This window comes from Apaloderma vittatum, unplaced genomic scaffold, assembly GCF_000703405.1.
Source record: "Apaloderma vittatum isolate BGI_N311 unplaced genomic scaffold, ASM70340v1 scaffold15026, whole genome shotgun sequence".
NCBI lineage: Eukaryota > Metazoa > Chordata > Aves > Trogoniformes > Trogonidae > Apaloderma > Apaloderma vittatum.
In genome coordinates, this window is record NW_009720130.1 from 13,851 (window position 1) to 34,734 (window position 20,884).

Consider the following 20,884-nt stretch of genomic DNA (forward strand, 5'->3'; position numbering starts at 1 on the left):
TGTTTAGCAGCTCAGGTGCTTGTTTGCAAATAGAATTCTGGAATCATAGAATGGTTGCTATCAGAAGAGACCCTAAAGATCATCTAGTTCCAACTCCACTGCCACAGGCAGGGACACCTCCCACTAGATCGGATTGCTCAAAGCCCCATCTAACCTGGCCTTGAACACTTCCAGGGATGAGGCTTCCTCACCTTCTCTGGGCAACCAGTTCCAGTGCCGCACCACCCTCACAGAAAAGAATTTCTTCCTAACACCTGAATAAAATCTACTTTTTTTTCAATCCCTTTTCCTATCACTACACTCCCTGATAAAGAGTCCCTCCCCTTCTTTTCTGTAGGCTTCCTTTAAGTACTGGAAGGCCACTATTAGGACTCCCTCGAGTCTCCTCTTCTCCAAGGTGAACAGCCCCAACTCTTGCAGCCTGTCCTCACAGGAAAGGTCCTCCAGCCCCCTGATCTTCTTTGTGGCCCTCCTCTGGACTTGCTCCAACAGGTCTTTCTTATGTTGGGGCCTCAGCGCTGAACACAACTCCACAGGTGGGGTCTCACAAGAGCAGAGCAGAGGAGGAGAATCACCTCCCTTGACCTGCTGGTCACGCTTATTTTGATGCAGCCCAGAATGTCATTGGCTTTCTGGACTGTGAGCACACATTGCTGGCTCATAGTTTCCAGGAAGATCTACTCCATGATCTTGTCAGGCACTGAGGTGAGACTGACCAGCTTGTCGTTCTCTGGGTCTTCTTTTTAAGCTTTTGTAAAAATGAGGGTTATGCTTCCCTCCTATGCAAAAGGTACCTATGCAAAAAGGTACATTTTCTGTCTGAAATAAAGGAAAATTGTGACTGGTGTTTGTCACTTTTGGTGTTGAAATGTGTATGGTTTAATCTATCACAGCCCTTACCAAGAAGAAATAACTACAGACTTCTCTGCCTCGTCTTAAATAGTATACTTTTGCAATTCTAACAGATAACCATATTTGATGCAGAATCAGATGATCAGCAGGACATTGATTTAGCAATTCTGACTACAGTCTTGAAAGGTACCTGTCTTAAAATATGACTAGTTTTCATTTAGCATACAGTCCTACTGGCTTAGCTTTTCAAAACAAAGGAGTAACATCAATATGTCAAAACTGCTAGGTCGTTTACTTATTTCCTAGGTACAAATATGTGTGCTTCAGATCAGCTAGATTTGGCGTTGGCCTGGGACCAGCTAGATATTGCCAAGAAACACATACTGGTTTATGGACAACACTGGAAGGTACTATTACTTTTTATTTTTCACTGTGTCTTTACACTTTATTTTGATGACTAATTTTCCATGATTTGCATTTGTCAAACTTTATTTAAGGAATAGTTGATGCTTGGAGTCAGTCTTCTGGAGTAATCATCTTTGATTTTGGAGAGGCATTATTCTTAAAATTGCAAAGTATTCAACTGCAGAGTGCATCAGATGAAGAATCAAACACATTTATTTCCCCAAAGAAGAAGCGATATCTAAACTTCCTGTATTTTTGACTGCTTGTTTTTCCACGTAGTTTCAGTGGTCCTTCTGGATATGTATTCCTCAAGCCTATGTTGACAATCATTGGTGGTCAAAGATGTTTCAGTGTAGCCCTGAGTACTCTTCTCTCCAGAGGAGTAAACTCCAAAGGAGTGTTGCCTCTGCTTTCCTGGTTCTAGATAGAAATACAGAAATCAAGGTTCTTTATGGTGTTACCAGGTATAAAAAAGACTGAACTATGGCACTGTGGCATCATGTCATTATTTCAGATGTTGTTTCTTAGAACTAGCTGCAATCAGGGCAGGCCATGATTTAGACCTACATTAACTATATGTGCATGAAAGAATGTGCAGTAGCAATGGAATCATATAAATTATGTTAAATTTTTCAGATGTAATCAAGTATTTAAGTAAAACCCTCATTATATAATAAGATTTTTATAGATGATTATAAAATTGTTTGTGCCGCAACACAGGCTATTCCATTTTGTTATAAGAGTAAATATTTTCTGCAAGAAATTATATCTGATACTCCCAGAAGTACTTTTTACATTTTACCTTCCAAGAATTACAAGGTTTAGTTTTCCAGTCCTGAGTGCCATTTCTTCTTTACAAAGTAAATTTTGGAAAATAGACAGTGAGTGTATTTTTTTGAGTGACTGTAACTGGTTAGTTGGCACAGCAAGAAAACTGAATTTATTGATCACCAGTTTCTGTTTTCCTATAATGTTTTCTTATAATATTTATGGCTGAGTATACGGAGGACTAAGTCTGAGATGTCTACAGTTGGGCATCCGTGAATTAAAGGATTTTGTTGTTGTTGTTGTTGCCTCTTTAGGCTCAGTTCACTGTCTATGAAAGGAGATGATCACACCATGTTCTTGAACAAAACCTGGTAAAAATAAATGGTGTCAGGTGTCCGCTGAAGGGCAAAGAAGGAAATCGTTGGTTTCATTTTAAGGACTTGAATAGTGTGTGAATAATAAGAGATATGCCAAGCCTGGAACAATAAAGTTAGAACAAAATACTGAATAGCTACCTGCTAAGAGACCATCATTCACTCTGTGAACTGAATAAGACTAAGCCCTCTGGGGAAACATAGTGTATAACTGAACCATGAATAATTGTACCATTATTCATGGTGATGAATTATCTGATAACTTCTGAGTGTTTGACTGCATAATCTTAACAGTAATTCTTCCCAGCAGACTTTGGTTTTATGCAATATAGAAAAGATCTGTGTATACATAAAGGTGTGTGCATATTTTTGCCTTTTTTTTCACAATACCATGTTATATTTTGAGTCTATGAAGAAAAATGTGTTTTTCCCAATGTCTTCTTTCATTGTTTTGTAGAGTGGTTTTTAATTTTTATTTATTTAGTTTTTTGCCTCCAACAAGTCTGCTGTGAACTGTTAGTAAGCTTTATTGAAGCACCTCTGCATGGAATACTAAAGAAATGGGAACACCATGTATCTGACTCCTTCAAATTCTATAGTTTGGAGTAAGACAAGAATTACCCTTTTACCATTTTTATCATATGTTGGCAGGGCCTGTGAGTCTGCATCATTCTGAATGAGGAGTGTGGCAGGTGAAACTTGATTTGACTGATGAAGTAGTAGAAATGATGTAACAGCATCATAGAATCATAATTATTTAGGTTGAAAGAGACCTTTAAGATCATTGAGTCTAACCATTAACCTGGCACTGCCAAATTCACCATGGAACCATGCCCCTAAGCACCATAATCTTCTAAATACCTCCAGGGATGGTGACTCGACCACTTCCCTGGGCAACCCTTGCCAATGCTTATCAACACTTTAGGTGAAGAAACTTTTCCTAATGTCCAATCTAAACCTTCACCTGGTGCAACTTGAGGCGATTTCCTCGCATCGTATCACATGTTACTTGGGAGAGGAGACCGATCTCCACCTTGCTACAACCTCCTTTCAGGTTGTCATAGAGGATGATTAGGTCTCCCCTCAGCCTTCTTTTCTCCAGGCTAAACAATGTCAGTTCCCTCAGCTGCTCCTCACAGGACTTGTTTCCTAAGGATCTTTCACCAGCTTTGTTGCCCTTCTTTGGACACACTCCAGCACCTCAATGTCTTTCTTGGAGTGAAACGCCCAAAACTGAACACAGCATTTGAGGTGTGGCCTCACAAGTGCTGAGTACAGGGGTACAATCACAGCCCTGGTCCTGCTGGCCACCAATATTGAGCCCTGGGGAACACCACTCATGACTGGCCACCAGCTGAATTTAACTTCATTCACTAACGCTCTTTGGGCCCAGCCGTCCATCAAGCTTTTTACTCAGTGAAGAGTACACCCATCCAAGCCACGAACAGCCAGTTTCTGCAGGAGAATGCTGTCGGAAATGGTGTTAAAGGCTTTAATACATGAAGAGATCTTAAACTAAGAATGTTAAATTTTGGCGGCTGTTTGCTACCTGATATTTTGATTTGATGCCTTTTGTTCCTTGGTGAAAAGGAGGTTGAGGGGAGACCTTATCACTCTCTACAATTTCCTGAAAGGAGGTTCTAGCGAGGTGGGAGGCAGTCTCTTCTCCCAAGTAACAAGTGATATAACAAGGGAAAATGGCCTCAAGTTATGCCAGGGAAGGTTTAGATTGAATATTAGGAAAAAATTCTTCATTGCAAGGGTTGGAACAGGCTGCCCAGGGAAGTGGTTGAGTCACCATCTCTAGAGGTGTTTAGAAGATGCATAGATGTGGCATTAGAGATATGGTTTAATGCAATTCGGCAGTGCTAGGTTAACCATTGGACTTGATGATCTTAATTGTGATTTCATTCTACAAAATAACTGCCTTGCTTCCTCTTACTCTTCTGCATTTACCCACATGGCTATTATTGCTATTCGTTATTCTTTATTATAGTTTCATGATATTTGTCCTTAAAAGTTCTAACTGTATGCTAAACTTTGACAACTTGTACACTTCTGTGTCTTTTTTAACAATTGGCCTATTTTCTATAGTCTTTCATTCTGCTCTTAAAGGGACTGATTTCAGCTATACTTCAGCTCCCTGGGAACTCTTAGGTGAATACCACCTGGTCCTCGCAATTTGCTACCACTTTACAAATGACTTCTATAATCTTTTCTACTGACACTTCAATTGGACACAGTTCCTCAAATTTGTCTACTATGAAGAACAGCTTTGATGTAGGACCTTCACTAACATGTTCTGTAGTGAGCAGTGAGGCAATGAATTAATTTGCCGTTTCTGCAGTAGCATGATCTTCTTGCATGTTTCTTTTATATCTTGAGCACCTCTGGCCTTACAGATTCACTGGTAGTACCCCTACTCCTGCTCCTCTGTCTCTGCTGTGTTTGAAAAAAATCTGTGAGCCCATTCATGTCTATTTCAGTGCAACTTTTCAGCACCATTTTCAATGAAAAGTCATTGTCAAATATGGAGTATGTTTACTTTTTTACTCTCCTCTTTAAGTAAGACGTAAAGGGCTCATAATAAACAAGCCTTATGTCTTGCTGTTTCTGCAAGCAAAAATTAGAATGTCACATATTTCTCAAAGTTTTTCTTTTAACTAAGCAGGAAAAAAGTCTTAAATGACAGTATTTTATTCATGCATTGTAAGGAAAAAACAATGCATAAGCACAGTTTTAAAGTTTGGTTTTGATTTAGTAGCTTTCAATTAGAGAGGAGTAGTCCTCCAACTGTCAGGGTCTGGCAGACCTGCAATTGTCAGGGTCTACAGTTTGTGTATTTTTATTGTCATTGTGTATTCAAATTTTGAATTATATACTTAAGCATCAATTTTTAGGTGATTGTCCATGCAGTCTTATTATTTTTCTCCCTCTTTCAGTGTTTTACGGAAGTGTGCACAATTATGTACAGATTGTGGCCATTTCTTTTTAGAACTCTGATCCTAGAAGTAGAGAGGGTAAAGACTGTAACCAGCTGTAACTATGTTTCTGCTTAAATGCCAGTTCAGTCTGAGATGGACTTTACATCCAAGACTGTCATTCTAGTAGTTATCAGTCAGCTATCTAAAACTCTTTAGACACACTGCCAGTACAATGAATGACTGCTCAAGGAAATTTAATACACAAGTGGTCACTGAGATATTTCTGGAAGAAACATCAATAATTCAGGAATAGTGCACAATTTTTCTTTTCACGTGTGACAATTCTATAACATTTATTCATCATCCGTTAGTATCACTTCTGCCAAATATAAGTAAGTATGTGGAAAGGACTAACTTAGTGTGCCAAGTTAGCACTAGCACCTGCCCCATTTGTGTCAGCATCTTCATTCTGCTCACTCAAATGTGGTTTATGTTCTGTAGAAAATATTTTTCTTGATTTATATGAATGTCATATGTCCAACTTGTTTGCTATTTTACATGTAGAAATCCTGCTGAGCTCTGTGCAAGTGCTATGAGTATAGTGCTTTCACCATTACAGCATTTCACTGGTGTAGGCAGAGGTCTGCTTCATGATGCCTTTTAGAGAGTTTATCCTAATGCAGATTCTCTCTCCTATTTGAAAGGAAGTCTGCTTTAAAGAACTTCAAGTTCTGGAGCGAGATCTTGAAATATAATACTTTGAAATGGCTTTTGTCATATGTCAAAAAAGAAAGACTTCCCTCCGCCCCCTGCATTGTCATACATTAGCTTCTGAAGTGAATTAAAGAGTAGGGAGTGTATTATCAGAGTCTGGTTGTAAAGTTAGATTTATAGAACTCTCTACAGACATTGGGTTCATGGAGACTCACTTTTACTCCCCCCCATCTCTTAAATGTTGTTGCACAGATGCTTCCTCCAGAGTATTTTTCTTTTGTACTGTAAACTTTAAATATCCATAAAGACAAATCGTTTTGATAAAGAGATTCCTAGCTGTTCAGGAATGTTTTATTTATTTCCAGAAGAAGGTAATAATTCTCTAACCTTTTTCCACATCCCTGTCCTTCTGGAGGTGGGTGCCTTGGAACAGGCAATGCTGGATGCTTTAGTGATGGACCGTGTGGATTTTGTGAAGCTTTTAATAGAGCATGGTGTGAACATGCACCGTTTTCTTACCATATCTCGTTTGGAAGAGCTCTACAATACAGTGAGTATATGAAATCCCAGTGTATAACTTTACATAAGAATGCCTAGAAAGAATACTATCTTAACTAAGTTTAAGAGTCTTGACAATTAGGCCACATTGTTATGAAGGATTTTTGGAAAAAAGTTGAAAATTAACAGGGTTTGGTTATTTTTGGTTGTGATAGATTTGTGTCCCAGTTTTGTATTTTTGATTCATTGACATGAGCCAGACTGAGTACTCACCTAAAGCTCATGAGAAAAATGTACTGATTTTAATCTGGTATGTGATGCATGCTTATCTTGCTGAAAATGATATGTTGTTTAACCACAGTGGTACCACCCTCTGTCTAGAATACGTCAAGAATTAAGATAGAAGGGGTGTTGCAGATTGGTGGTGAAATGTTTTTGAAGAGGTTTGTCAAGAGAGTTTGAGTGGCAAGAGTTTGAATCACAGTAGCTTATCCCAAAGATCCTATCGCTGCTTTCTTTTACTGTATTGATTTCCTAACAGAGAGTGACATATTTGCTTACTGTCTTTCCTTTCACACCACAGAAACAAGGACCGTCAAATCTACTTTTGCATCACCTAGTTCGAGATGTGAAACAGGTAACAGACACAGGAGAGGCTGCGGAGTGAAAGTGGTAGCTTAGAGCTTCAGTGTGCACTAACACATTGCTATTAGGTAATACAGAGAAATTTTAGGAATAAAAGTAATGGGCTGGTTACTATGCTCCTGTATCTACTAATGGTTTTATCTTCAGCCCCTAAGCAATTAACTAGCATAGTACTACGGAATAATCCCAAGGGTCCTGTACCTTAATTTCAAAGCCAAGCAGTTTGTGCACATCAGACTCTAGTTCTCAAGTTACTAAAGTGACACTATGAACAGATTGTATGAAAGACTTAGTGAATTAGTGCAATAATTCTGCTCATGTCTTTAAGGTTTTTTTTTCCCCTAAAGCTAAAAAAATCTTTCTTTGTTGAGCAGTAACAAAAAGATACTGTGAAAAGATACTGTATTATTTTAATGTACTGCATTGCCTGGGAGAACAGAAGGTGGCGGTGGATGACTACTGCATGGAGCCCTGGCTTCCTTAGTTTAGTGTCAGCCTTCTTACTGAGCTACACAGTTAATGTATTTCGTGTATCTGTTGTACCTCACAGCACTGCTTAGCCAGGAAAAGATGAGCTGTTCTTTCTGCATTTAGTCTCCACTGTAGGAGGTGCCTAGATCCAAAACTAGGTTAAATGGCTAATTCATTTTAGGATATGAATGCTAAGATAAAATAAAATGGTAAGTCTGACTGATTTTAGAGTTCTGTGGTCTCAAGTAGTGGGATTTCGGGTATGATTTTCTTACTGGAGGTGATTCCTGTCAATCTCACTGATGATTCTGTAGATAGGTATCAGGTATTCTGATCTCCGTAGCAAGCTATTTCCTGTGTTTTCGCATACTGATGGATCTGAGGTCTAATTTATATGGCCAGTCTGGAAGATCTCAATGTTGAAAATACATTGAGATTTTCCAGACTCTTTCTCCATGATACTGAGGTGATTTGCTCCTTGATATGACCCTTCTCCTAAAAAGCGTGGTCTGGTTACACCTCAGGACAGTCTGGGGAAGCTCGGAATGTGATCAAAAGGGAGTATTTTGGCAGTTGGAATAGTGGAATTTTGGTAGAGAGTGAGTGCACAATTTCAAAACTTTCTACACCATTAGATGAGATAAACTCAGTTGGGACCTGCAAACAGCTCTAAATGCTGAAAAGCCTTTTTTCACCTGAACTTCTCTAAGTATGCATAAGTGCTCTATGAAAGGGTTGTTAACAGTTGCAGTCATATTAAATATGGTAACACAGTCACTAGGACAGTCACCAAAGTGATGTGACCATAGGTTTCAGAATATTTTTTTAATTACTGTAACCGGCTTTGTTGCTGCCACATTTGAATGGAGATACATTGCAGTCTGCCCTGATAGGGTGAAATATTCTTTTAGTGCAGAGGTGTATCTGTGAGTATAGATAGTCAAAAACAGTCACCTAACTCTCAGTGACGGAGTTGGCAAGCTCTATCCTGTGAGACCTGCTTTTACCCCAGAGGGCTCAGTATGTTGGTGACTTTTGTTCTCCAGGACTGGGTGGCATTAGCTGGCTGTACCGAGGCTTACCACTAAGGTCTATGGAAAAAACCCTGCTGTCTAATGATACAAATGACTTTGCAGTGTTTGAAAGACATACAACAATAGGAATACATGATCCCTCTAAACCCATCTATGTGTAGGCCTATTTTTCACTTCCAAGAATTGTGTTTTAGGGTATTGCCAATAATCTTTAAAATCTCTTTGGAAGATAATCTGTTCTTCACAGAATTTGTCACAAGGGCAGTGGAAGTAAACTGGAAAGCAGTCATGCTTCAAACAAAAGTGATGAGAGACTCAGAAGGTACAGCTAATGCAGCTGCAGCTGCTGTCCTAGTTATGTCAGTCTTGAGCCTCTGCAACAGATTACTAGTCTCCAGGAATTACTCTACAACATTAAATACATGCTTCATCCAATTAATTTTTGATTAGTGAACTAGTTTGATGAGCAAATCATACCATGCTAGTTTTCTTTTGTTGTGAGAGGAAGATTTTTATCATTCTTGCTGACTTGGTGATTAACCTGAAGAACCATTACCCTCACTGTTGAATGTAGCTGGTCTTGTGAACATTGCAGTGTACGTCCCTGTGTGGTGTGGCCTAAGTGGACTATAGATGTCACATTTCTCAGTTTGAAAATGTGGATGTCCCTCTGTTCTCTCTGTGTAGAGCAGTTTCATATGCCTAAGGAATGTGTACACTTGCCTGACAGATGCAGGAGCTCTCAGTTGCACCTTCTTCCAGACTCCTCTCATAGTAGTAGGCTCTGATACAGTTGAATGTTGCGTATAATAGCATCTTGAAGTGCTTGCAACATTTTGTCTTTCAGAATACCCTTTCCTTGGATTATAAGATATCACTGATTGATGTCGGGCTAGTGATAGAGTACCTCCTTGGTGGAGCTTACCGGAGCAGCTACACAAGGAAGCATTTCCGAATTCTCTACAATGATCCCTACAGAAAACACAGGGTAACTTCTATATAATGTCTATCACTGGCCACCCAGAAAACTCAAAATGTGACACCTGAAAATAGCTCGGGTTGTCATTGTGGTTTGTCTGAAGAGCAGCAGTTAAATGTATGCCATACTTGTCTGTTTTATGAATCTCGTTGCCAACTGTGGAGAGGTTGCAAATAAAACTGACAAAACCCTCCCCAAACCACACCCTGACCCTCAAGACCACCAGTGATTGTTAAGTATTAGCTCAATAAATTTACCTTTGTGTCTAGTAGCTGAGTTGTGTTCTTTGTCTGTCATCCACCAATAAAGATTAACAAGGCTGTGCCAGTCACCATTTTTCCTTTTGTGAAGCAGTTGCATGTTTCTGCTCTTGCAACTTGAACAACGTCAGAGAAGTACTGAATTCAACAGGCATTGAATTAGACTTAGAATATATCAGCACAGCATAATGAAGAGCAGCATGTAGATCCCTGGCCCACATTTTGACTAAATGCCAGTTTTTAGAAGCAGCTCAGTGGTAACAGTGCATCTTCCTGCTCTGTTGTTGTGGTTTAATTCCAGACAGCAACTGAGCAGCACACAGCCACTTGATCACTCCTTCCGGGTGGGATGGGGTGGAGAATCGGAGGGGTAGAAGTGAGAAAACTCATGGGTTAAGATAAAGACAGTCTAGTCAGCAAAGCAAAAGCTGCATATGTAAGCAAAGCAAAACAATGAGTTCATTCACCATTTCCCATGGGCAGGCAGGTGTTCAGCTGTCTTGATGAAAGCAGGGCTCCATCACACGTAACAGTGACCTGGGAAGACAAACACCATCACTCTCCACTTCCCCCCGCCTTCCTTCTTCCTTCTTCTTCCCTCAGCTTTATATGCTGAGGATGTCATATGGTCTAGGATATCCCTTTGGTCAGTTGGGGTTAGCTGTCATGATTGTGCCTCCTCCCAGGTTCTTGCCCACCCCCAGCCTACTCGCTGGTGGGGTAGGGTGAGAAGCAGAAAAGGCCTTAACCCTGTATAAGCACTGCTCAGCAGTAACAAAAGCATCCCTGTGTTCTGAACACTGTTTCCAGCACAAATGCAAAACATAGCCCCATACTAGCTGCTGTGAAGAAATTTCTGCCTAGCCAAAACCAGCACACGAGGCCATTGAGTTGTGTTTGCCTGGCTGAGGTTTTTTCATGACACGCTGGTCATCGCAGGGGAAGTTTCATGCTGGGTGTGCCAGGCTGCATCCATGGTGCAGTGGCTTTGTGTAGGTGGACGATTGTGCTTGTGCCATTCTGCACCTTCTAGATGCTTAAGGTGCACCTTCTAAATGCTTAAGCATTGTATCATGTCTGCATATCAGTAACATCACCCCTACAAACAGTCTGTCTCAGAACAAGAGTGCACAAACATACTAGCACTTTCATTTTCCCCATTGACTCTCCAAAATCAGTAACTTGAAAACAGCCTAAACTTCTCAATAAATTAGCTGGACATAATTCCTGACGTCACAGAAGGAGCAGATTTGCCACATAAGAATTCTCCCCCGTTTTCAGAGTGGGACTGGACTTCGCTTAAAGTACTTCCATATGTTAAAGAATAAACAATGAAAACCTCTCATTCCCATGTACTGCATTCATGACTAATAGAAGATCATCAGGGTGATCAGGATAAATGAGAAGAAATAATGAAAACTGCTACTTGGAGTGAATAGAAACACAGAGACAGAATGTGTTTCGCTGACTTAAGAAAATAGTTTAAAAGGGATGTTTGAGCGGTTGTAACATTCTTCATTGTATCTTCGTGAAATACGATCTTAACAAGGACAGGTGAAACCACACGATCATATAACTAGGAACTTTAGAGAAGAGCATTACTGATTCAGCTGGTAAAATTCTCTCTCAGTACACTGAACTAAATGCCCAGCTGTCCTTCAGAGGAAATGGTCAGCAAAAACTTCAGAGAACTTCTGTAATTTAAAGTGTTTATGGCACTTTTTGTAAGGGTAAGCACTCAGAAGAGCTTTCAGTTGGGTGATTCCTATCTGGTGCAAGCCCTCTTGTTGTTAGTGAATGCTATTTTGAATTTAAAGATTGAGAAAAAATATATTTTTTAAATCAGATGTGAAACAGACTACATTTTCCTTGATGGTGCAAGCTCCAGTGGTAGTTATAGTGATTACTTACTTAATAGTCTTTGAATAACAGTTTTTGCAGGCACCGTTGCAATCAGAAATAAGTACAGGCAAAACTCATCTCTAATTTGTGTTTCTATCCTTGTGTTTCATGGTATGCCTTTGGATCTAGAGAGTGCTCTCCAGCTTTTCTCAGAGCCTGTCTCATTCCCTTCATCAGAGTAATCAGATGGGTAGCAGAATGGGATCTGCTGAAAGTACTTTGCATTCTCAGTTCTTCAGAACAGCACAGCCTTACAAATACAAGGTAATACAGTTGCTTATTGTAGACTTTGCTTGGGACATATTGAGCTGCTCATCATTTTATTGAGAGATTTTAGACGTATGTTAATCAGGCTGTTGGTTACCATAATTCTTCCAGTAGCAACAACTGCTCATGGTTCATAAAGTAGAAGTCTTGTAACTTTAATGTTGGATTCAAGCTCAGACTCCTCCACTGCTAATTTTTAGCTTCCATCCATTTGCTGCCAAGGACTTTCCTTTAGTGAAATGTAGCATCATCAAATATCTGAACATCAAGCATGTGTGAAAACTCTTCTTATTTGAAAGCAACAGTAGGAATTCTCTGACTTTCGTGATGTTTTCTGATGACTACTTATTGAAGTAGCTGCGGTAAACCTGCTAAGAGATATGGTTCTGATATCTGAAAAATGATGACAGTATTTTCTGTCAGAGAAAGAATGAGAAAAGAGCAGAGATTGTCACATGCTTGTATCTGGGAGGTAAAACAAAGCAGAATATATTTAAATGGCTTTATTGAATTAGTCTAAGCCGAAAGGAACCTGTGATAGCACTGACACAACCTCACTTACATGAGTAAAGTTTTTTCTTTGCCTTTAATGGAGCAATACCAAGACGCAAATGTATAGCAAGTTTACAAGTGTGGCAGACAGTAAAAATCATCTTTTAGTATCACAAGTGCATGGTGTATATCTCAGTCTACTGATTGCTTTTTCTCCTAGAATGACACAAGTACAAGAAAGGAATGCAAGTAGGATCTTGGTATCACAGGGCTTGGAGGGTGTCCATCACTATGGAAGGGGAGGTTATAAATGGCATGGGTACAGAGCAAAGAGTGTTTATCATCCACCTTCTTAGCACTGGTAATCTGAATGTGATCTTAGCTGTGGTTTATGACTTAAATGTGTACAACAATTAAATAGGTTGCTATTTGCAATTCACATTTATGTGCAAGTTTATTTACATGAGTATGAACCTCAACCAGCCAGTCATTGAGATTTACTTTTGTTTTTGAAAAAACCCAAATTTATAGGAAAGATCCACTGCTTTTCATAAGTATAAGAAGAAATCAAAAGAGGATATGAACTTTGCAGAGAACTGTGAATCATCTGGCTTTACGTACCCGTATAATGACCTCCTGGTTTGGGCGGTATTAATGAAAAGGCAGAAGATGGCAATGTTCTTCTGGCAGCATGGAGAGGAAGCCATGGTCAAAGCCGTTGTGGCTTGTAAACTCTACAGAGCGATGGCACGTGAAGCTAAACAGAGCAACATGGTGGATGACACTTCAGAAGAACTCAAGAAGTACTCAGAGTATGAGATCTCCCTTCACTTCAGTTAATAAAAGTCTTTTTTTTACTAATCCACTAAGAGTTTGTAAAGTTAGTCGTGCAGGGACTATGCAGCGTAAAAGGAATATGTTCACCTCCCCACTATACTTATCATATAATGGAGCTATGTATTGATATGCAGTCTGGTTAAGTGTTAAAGAATAGCTATTAGCATGTTATCTAGTTGCATATTTGAAAACTGAAATATAGAGGAGTAATGCATGGCATACTGTCTCCTAAATGGTCAAGAGGAAGACTCAGATTTCCAGTTCAACTTGTTAAAAAACGATATGTCACATATACATTGGACTTGTAACATGTGGTAACGAGAAAACCAAAATCTGTGCTTAAATCCTGCTCTGCATAAGACTTAAATAACCAAGTGAAGAAAAAGTAAAGTAGACCAAGAATCTACTCCCGAGTTTGTAGTTCCATGTTAGTGTTTTCTGGCAGTTTCTCTTGTTAATGGTGTACTGTATGCTTTGTAGAAATCATGCCTCAGATTCTCTGCTGTCTTGTTTTGCTTGCAGCTCTAAATCTTAATTTTAAGGAAGGTGTATCTTCATTGAGGAATCTTCTCTACAGAGATGTTTAAGAGCCAGTGTTGCTTTTGCAGCTGCCTGCGATGCTTGCCAATGTGGTGATGAGTCTGTTGCTGAAGGAAATACACAGAACTTCATAGGGTCCATTTTGATCTTTGAATGAGGTTAAGAACAAAACAGATAAAAAAACCAGAAAACAGAGCTACCCTGAACCTTGTGATTATGGCTAAATAAATATACTCCACAAATTTTTTTTCACTAGGCATATTGATAAAGCAATGGAAAAATCGGAGAAGGCATACTTGCTGAGATTGTTTGCTGAACTGTAGTGAACAGAGTTTTCAAAGCAACCTCTTTACAGCAGTGATTCTGAGTTCTGGCTAATCTCTGTTCTATTAACTATTAATTCTTTTCCGCTCTAGGGAATTTGGGCAGCTTGCCTTAGATGTTCTGGAGAAAGCATTCAAACAAAATGAGCAGATGGCCATGAAGTTGCTGACCTATGAACTGAAAAACTGGAGCAACTCAACTTGCTTAAAACTGGCAGTATCTGTGGGGCTGCGGCCTTTTGTATCCCATACTTGCACACAGATGCTGCTGACTGATATGTGGATGGGACGCCTGAAGATGCGGAAGAATTCCTGGTTTAAGGTAACATCCCTCTGCCTTTTTCTGAGCATTTATATACTGTTTAGGGCCTTGTACATGTCTTTGTGATTATGAACGTGTCTAATGCAGCTTCAGACAGATGTGCTCTGACATGGTTTGGAATGTGCACATCTGGGAGACAAAAGAAAGGCAGGGAAGGAAGACAGTACTTGCTTCTGGTTTACTTGTTTGCAAAAACCGCTGTGAGATGACAGTAGGAGAACTGTATTTTATGAGGGTTTTTTTGGTGTTTGCATTCTCTGAGCGCCCTTCAGTCCTTCCCCATCTGCTCTTGCTGCCCTCCATTTCTGGTTGTCCAGCAGAGCTGCTGATGGGAGGAATTCCTTCTGGACAAAGGAAGCAGCATCTAAAATATTTCCATATGCCATGACATTCTTTAAAGCTGCAAAATGGTCAAAAGGAATACACTTCTTTAGAGGCTGTGAGAGTGTGATACAGAGATTCCTCACTCCAGTGACTTCCTCCTAGGCTAGTAGAATTGCACTGGGTTGGTGCTGGCACCATGCATGGCTGACTATGGCCTCAGGTATATGCTATCACAGCTAAATTAATTTCCTGAACCTTATGTCTCTCTTTTAGGTCATTATGAGTATTCTCTTGCCTCCCACCATCTTGATGCTGGAGTTTAAAAGCAAGGCAGAAATGTCTCATGTGCCACAATCTCAAGACTTCCACCAGTTCACATGGTATCATGGGGATCAGTGTCCAACCAGCAATAAAGATGCCTTGTCTCTGGTTAGTCTGCAACAAGTAGTCATTTGTGTGTCTGAGTCTGTGAGTCTGTCTGTTTAGCATAGTATAATCCTAAGGAGTGAGAAGAAGCTGATCAGCTGGAAGTGTCAAGGCCCAGTTCTTAAGAAGAAGGGGTTTGATCCTTGGCTTGGATATGGACTGAAGTGACATTGGACGAGTCAATTCATCTGTCCTGGGTGTCACTTCTGTACTGGTCATACTGGGAAAATCCTTCCCAACCTCACAGAATTTTAATGAGATTATAATTATCTGTCAATTACACAGCCATTTTAGGGCACAAAGTGTATTCAAGCTGCCAATAAATACCTGTGTAGTCTTGTGTACTGATTAATCTAAGAATGGTTTCATATCATACACAAAATCACATTCATAAAACTAAATTTGGGTTGCTCAGTTGAGCAGGCCAAAGCAGAGAAACAGCAGAACTGAAATAGTGCAGGTCCTGTCAGCTCCAGTTCACGCCTTCTTCCTGCTTTGCTTGGCCAGCAGGCTCTGCCCTGCATCTCAGCCATAGCTTCTCCCACTCGCCATGGCCATCCTTCACTCTTAGCCTCTCCTTGGGATTTTGTTTCATGAATTACACCCTAGCACTTCGGGTACTTCTGTGTTGCTTAAGCCTGGCAGAGGTGTCATTTAAAGCACAAGAGAGGCACTGTGCCTTTGGTTTAGTCACCTGAAGCGAGTCCTGACAAGCTCTCCAGGGACCTGCGGTCGCACAAAAGTCCCTCGTATACCTGTCTGTGAGGAGTCTCCAACATAGATGAAGTCTTTGCCTTTTAAGATCTTATGTGTCCTGGACTTCTGCTAAGCAAAATTGCCTGTCCTTTTGTTTTCTCGTTCTCCACAAAGCATTCCTTGAACTGAAAATTTCCAAAATCTTTTGGTCTGAGGTAGACGGCAGACATGGAGCATTTCCATCCAGAAGGTTAAATGTTGGTGAAGTGCTGAGCAATGAAGACAGGATCATCAAGTGAGAGCTGCCAGACAATCTTTTTTGCTTACTCTGATCATCTAACAGCAGATAAATGTAGATTGCTTGGGACCTTTTCAGATGATTTGTGTAAAATAAAAGAGGGTGAATTGTTGTTCAAGGGCTTTCACAGTAGCATGACAGGCCTGTCAATGCCACACTTGTGTTTTCTCTCTCTGATGCATGCTCAAAGTCATCATCTCCTGCACTGCATGGTGAATACAGTCAGTTCAAAAATGCTGTTTATGGGGTTAGGTGACAGGTATGATACAGAGGATAGGCCAATTGTAATTATTTGCAGCAGGACCACCCCTGCAGTGTGGTAGAAGGCCACACAGCAATGTATGTAAGCACTTCTCCGACTTTCCTCATCAGGGGTGCTTCCTTCCTGTGCTAGCAGTAAGCTTAACCTCTGATTTTATCTTATATAAAGTGTTGTTTAAAGCATAAGGATGAACTGATGCCTTTTCTTAAATACTCTGATATGAAATATTATTGGAAAATGCACAGAAAATTTCAACAGCAAACCTGTGGCATATAGAGCATCTTTTACGTGCAATCATTATTTCTGTGGACCTTCTGCAGCTGAAGATTGCGCTCTTTTATGGGGCAAATTCCCTCCTTCACTCTGAAGGATCTGATGTTAACACATGGGGATAGTACTGTGTATCAAATTCTCAGGTTTAGCACTTTTCTGAGTCTAATGTAATGAAAAAACATCAGTTTTCCCCTGATAACCCGTTGAAACTTTGTTGTGTACTAAATATGTCATATAAAAAGTGCTATTCTGCAGCTGTCCAGTAGCTCTAAGTCTTAGCATTGAATGAGCCAAGGCAACAGACTAGCACTGAAACAAAACATTGGTTCCTTCAGCCTTGCCCAGTTACTAGCTGTTTATAGTTCCCCCAGGCCTATGTTCTTCGTCCCTGAAAACTCTTTTCAACACCTTCTGGTTTTGTGAGTTACCCACTGCTATGTGTCTGCAGCTCTTCTCAGGTTTCAGTGGCAATCAACTATTTGTGCTTCCAAAGGAGTGTTCAGACAAGTGTCTAACTTGGGATACAGAATTAACTGTGTTTACTTTCTTGGTTTTGTTTTTTTTTTTATTTTACTGAATAAGTAAAGAAGCTACTTGTATTTTAGGTAGGCAGATCTTTATAAGAGAGTATTTCATTCTCATCTTCTAATCAGGCATACAATACATAAAAAATAGCAATTAGATTGTGTGTTTAGAATTTCACTCCCTTGGCATTTTCTCTGCAATTGTATACATGAGTGGAAACGTGATGTTCATTCCTTTATTTCTGAATGTGCCACAGTTGTCAGTGGAGTTTTAGCTAACACTGTTATGTCACATTGGGAGTTATTTTATGTCTGTATTTCACAGATGGGGGAAAGTGAGATGCAGAGTCATTAAGTGACTTTGCTAAAGAGTTAAATAAATGTGTGGCAGAAGCAGGAGGGTTGTGTGCAGTTCTGCTGACACCCACTCCACTGCCTCTAGTCCTAAGAGCAAATTCTGAATGAGTGTTGTGAGTGGAAATGTGTGTGGGCTAATTATAGCAAATGAGATGGGTAATCAGACCAAATCTAGATACAGAACAAAGTTTCTGTATTCAGAACAAAGCTTAAATATGACATAACCTTTGCAATCATAGATCATAGTTTCTTACTTTTACAATATTGTTTCCTTTTAAAGAAGGATTATGATGTGGAGAAGGTTGCCCAGAAGTCTGATGAAAGCCGAGTAGAAGGTGGACAAGGAAACCTGCCTGGCACTAGAAAAATCTACGAGTTCTACAATGCACCAATTGTCAAGTTCTGGTTTCACACGGTTGGTCATCACACTAGAACTCAGAATGCTAAACCCCTTCTTTGATCCTTCAAATACCCCTTGATGCTACTTATACTTTTCCTAGCATGGATTTGCAGCCACTTAGTGATGGGAGTGAATTGAAAGATATTTGACTATTTCTTTCACAATTAAGTGAGAAGGTTTTCTGATAAAGTCATGCAGCTGCACTGAAAAAAGAAAACCAAAACCAAACCCAAACTACTATAAAGAATTAAAGAAAAATTCAAGTACAGAGCACAGTTTTTGACAGTGGTTAATTACACATACAGAGGTAGATTTTAAGCTGGACATAAATACCTTAAATACCTCACAGACATTTGTGTCCCTTTCTTTAGGAACTGTTTTTGAAGGAGGGAACATTAATCTATAAGATATAAGTTGTCATAGAGAAATATGGATTTATTAAATCAATTTTAGTAACTAACACCGTGTCAGTAGAGCTTAGGATATTTAAGATCAGGCTGCCTGTTGGGTCAGACCATCGTGGACATAAACTGCTACTCCTTTAACAGGATGTGGTTAACTGCTTCATAGGTTGTTAGTCTGTTATCTCAGATACATTTATAATGTGTTCTGGAACCTTTAAAATACACGATACTGTCCCTCCTGTGTTTTGGAAGGCACTGGTTAAGCAGCAGTGATTGATGTAGCTTTGTGAATAGTTACTTGCTCCTACAGAAGCTTAGGATAAATGCATAGCACTGCCTTTACATTCGAGTAATGTTGTGCAGATAAAATAGTCTGTCTCGTATATGGGTTTGGGGCCTAGATGAACATGCACTACAATAGTTCGTCTTCTGATTCTGATTTTCAGCACTAGAAACACCAAGATACAAATATTGCTTAAGGATGTTACCATAAAAAGTGCTTCGGAGAATCAGAGGAAAGATTTAGGGCTCAAAAATCTTACAGTGCCCCAGTAGTTTGAATACATATAGTCAGGTTAGTCATGTGCTAATCTATTTTTAGAAATTTGTTGTAGATTTTTGCGCGTATGAATTATGTGCTGTGTGTTTTGTAGATGGCATACATGGCGTTTCTCATGCTCTTCACTTACACTGTCTTGGTGAAGATGGAACCAAGTCCGAGCGTGCAAGAGTGGCTTGTTATCATTTATGTTTTCAGCACTGCTATTGAAAAAGTCAGGGAGGTAAGATTTTCCATTCACACTTCTTATCTGTAGGGGTTACATTATAAAACCAGAGAACACCGTGAACTGAAGAATGGCAAATCCTGAATATGTTTTGTAGAAAATTTAGCAAGGGAAAGAATTAACAGTGAATTTGTTTTTGAGAAGTCTTTTGTCTGAACACTAGTACTTGGGCTTTGAAAATGAATCTTAAAGTTTGTCCTCAAATCTCTTACTTTTCTGTGTAAAGCCTGTGGCAATGTGTGGGTCAGTTGAGAGTAATTGTGCTGAACTGAGATTTGAACCCCTGATGCAGGCATCAGTTCCTTAACTTCTTTTAGTGAGCCATTAGATTTTGTCTGATGTATACGAAACTTAATGCTTAGATGTTTACTTTGAGTGTGGACATTGTTATCAATTAATAGATGTTATGCATAGAGTCGTCTGTGGCTTTTCATCAAGTCTAATTGACCCTCTATAAACAAAACTGGGAAAAAAACCCATGAACTTTTAATGCTAGATTCAGGGCATGAAAAGCATGGAAAAATGATATTCCAATCAAAATTATTTGCAATTATTAGCAGTTGATTAGATCTGATCTTCTGAACACAACTTGCACACCAAACCTGAGGTTACAGATGAAGACAGTTGGGTATTTCCCAAATTATTTTATCTGAATGGACATATCTTCACTGCAGAATTGGCACATAGTAAACAATAGTAGAGTGAATTGTGAAATGATGTACTTTTAGAGGAATAAAACTGCAAAAAAGCTGTCACAGTCCTGACTGAAGGATGCAATTACAACAGATAGTTCAGAAAACTGCATCACCAGTACACAAGAGGTGAAAGATTTCAAGGGGCAGCAGAAATGCTGGGAATATATTGAAGCTTGGATGAACATAAAAGTTCTGTGACTGAGTGAGATAAGGTTGAAAAAATCTGCACCAGTACTGTCTGAGAAAAAAAATTGAATGTAAAATAGTAAGCACTTTGGAAATACTGTTGTGCTGTTGCATCATGTTAATGGTAGAACATCAACTCTTCTTTCTAGCATTAGCATTCATTGGAGACTGAAATTAATGTCTTCTACTTGGTTTTCTTTGTCCATGTACTAGTTCTGGTCTGCTAGCAAAGACTTTGTAGGACACAGTGTCTTACATGTGCAGCTAATTAACTGCTGAGGGCCTTGTTATATAAAGCTGCAAACCTCTATTTCTCTAGATTGTATCAACTAATCGTTAAGGCCTTAGGCCCTCACCCAGAAACTCGTCTAAGTTAGTCCAGCTAAATTGAATAGGATCACTTGCTTACATTAATGTGTTCATATGTGTAAATTCTTGCAGGATCAGGGTGTAATATTTCAAAATCTCTCATTTGCTTGGTACTTATCAGTGTGATCTTACATAGCACTGCATAATTGGCCTCATTTGTACAATGTGCAAATATTCTATTTATGGCCTCCAAAAAATTCCACTTCATGCATTTGCTCAGTGAAGCTTAAAATCCCTTTGGGTCACCTCACAATTCAAGGAGTGAACATTTCATTCTT

General features: G+C 39.5%; 1 protein-coding gene across 1 annotated transcript in view; it reads left to right on the forward strand.

Moving 5' to 3' along the window:
- TRPM6 (transient receptor potential cation channel, subfamily M, member 6) overlaps window positions 1-20,884 on the forward strand; it is a gene marked incomplete at both ends in the record, with an annotated part of 48,405 nt that overhangs the window by 13,113 nt on the left and 14,408 nt on the right. The window contains 11 exons of the mRNA XM_009870909.1: window positions 966-1,038; window positions 1,159-1,259; window positions 6,453-6,587; window positions 7,119-7,172; window positions 9,533-9,673; window positions 11,980-12,090; window positions 13,117-13,397; window positions 14,379-14,607; window positions 15,205-15,360; window positions 18,048-18,182; window positions 19,225-19,353. Of these exons, the coding sequence (XP_009869211.1) occupies window positions 966-1,038; window positions 1,159-1,259; window positions 6,453-6,587; window positions 7,119-7,172; window positions 9,533-9,673; window positions 11,980-12,090; window positions 13,117-13,397; window positions 14,379-14,607; window positions 15,205-15,360; window positions 18,048-18,182; window positions 19,225-19,353 (1,545 nt within the window). The remainder of the gene's footprint in view (window positions 1-965; window positions 1,039-1,158; window positions 1,260-6,452; window positions 6,588-7,118; window positions 7,173-9,532; window positions 9,674-11,979; window positions 12,091-13,116; window positions 13,398-14,378; window positions 14,608-15,204; window positions 15,361-18,047; window positions 18,183-19,224; window positions 19,354-20,884) is intronic.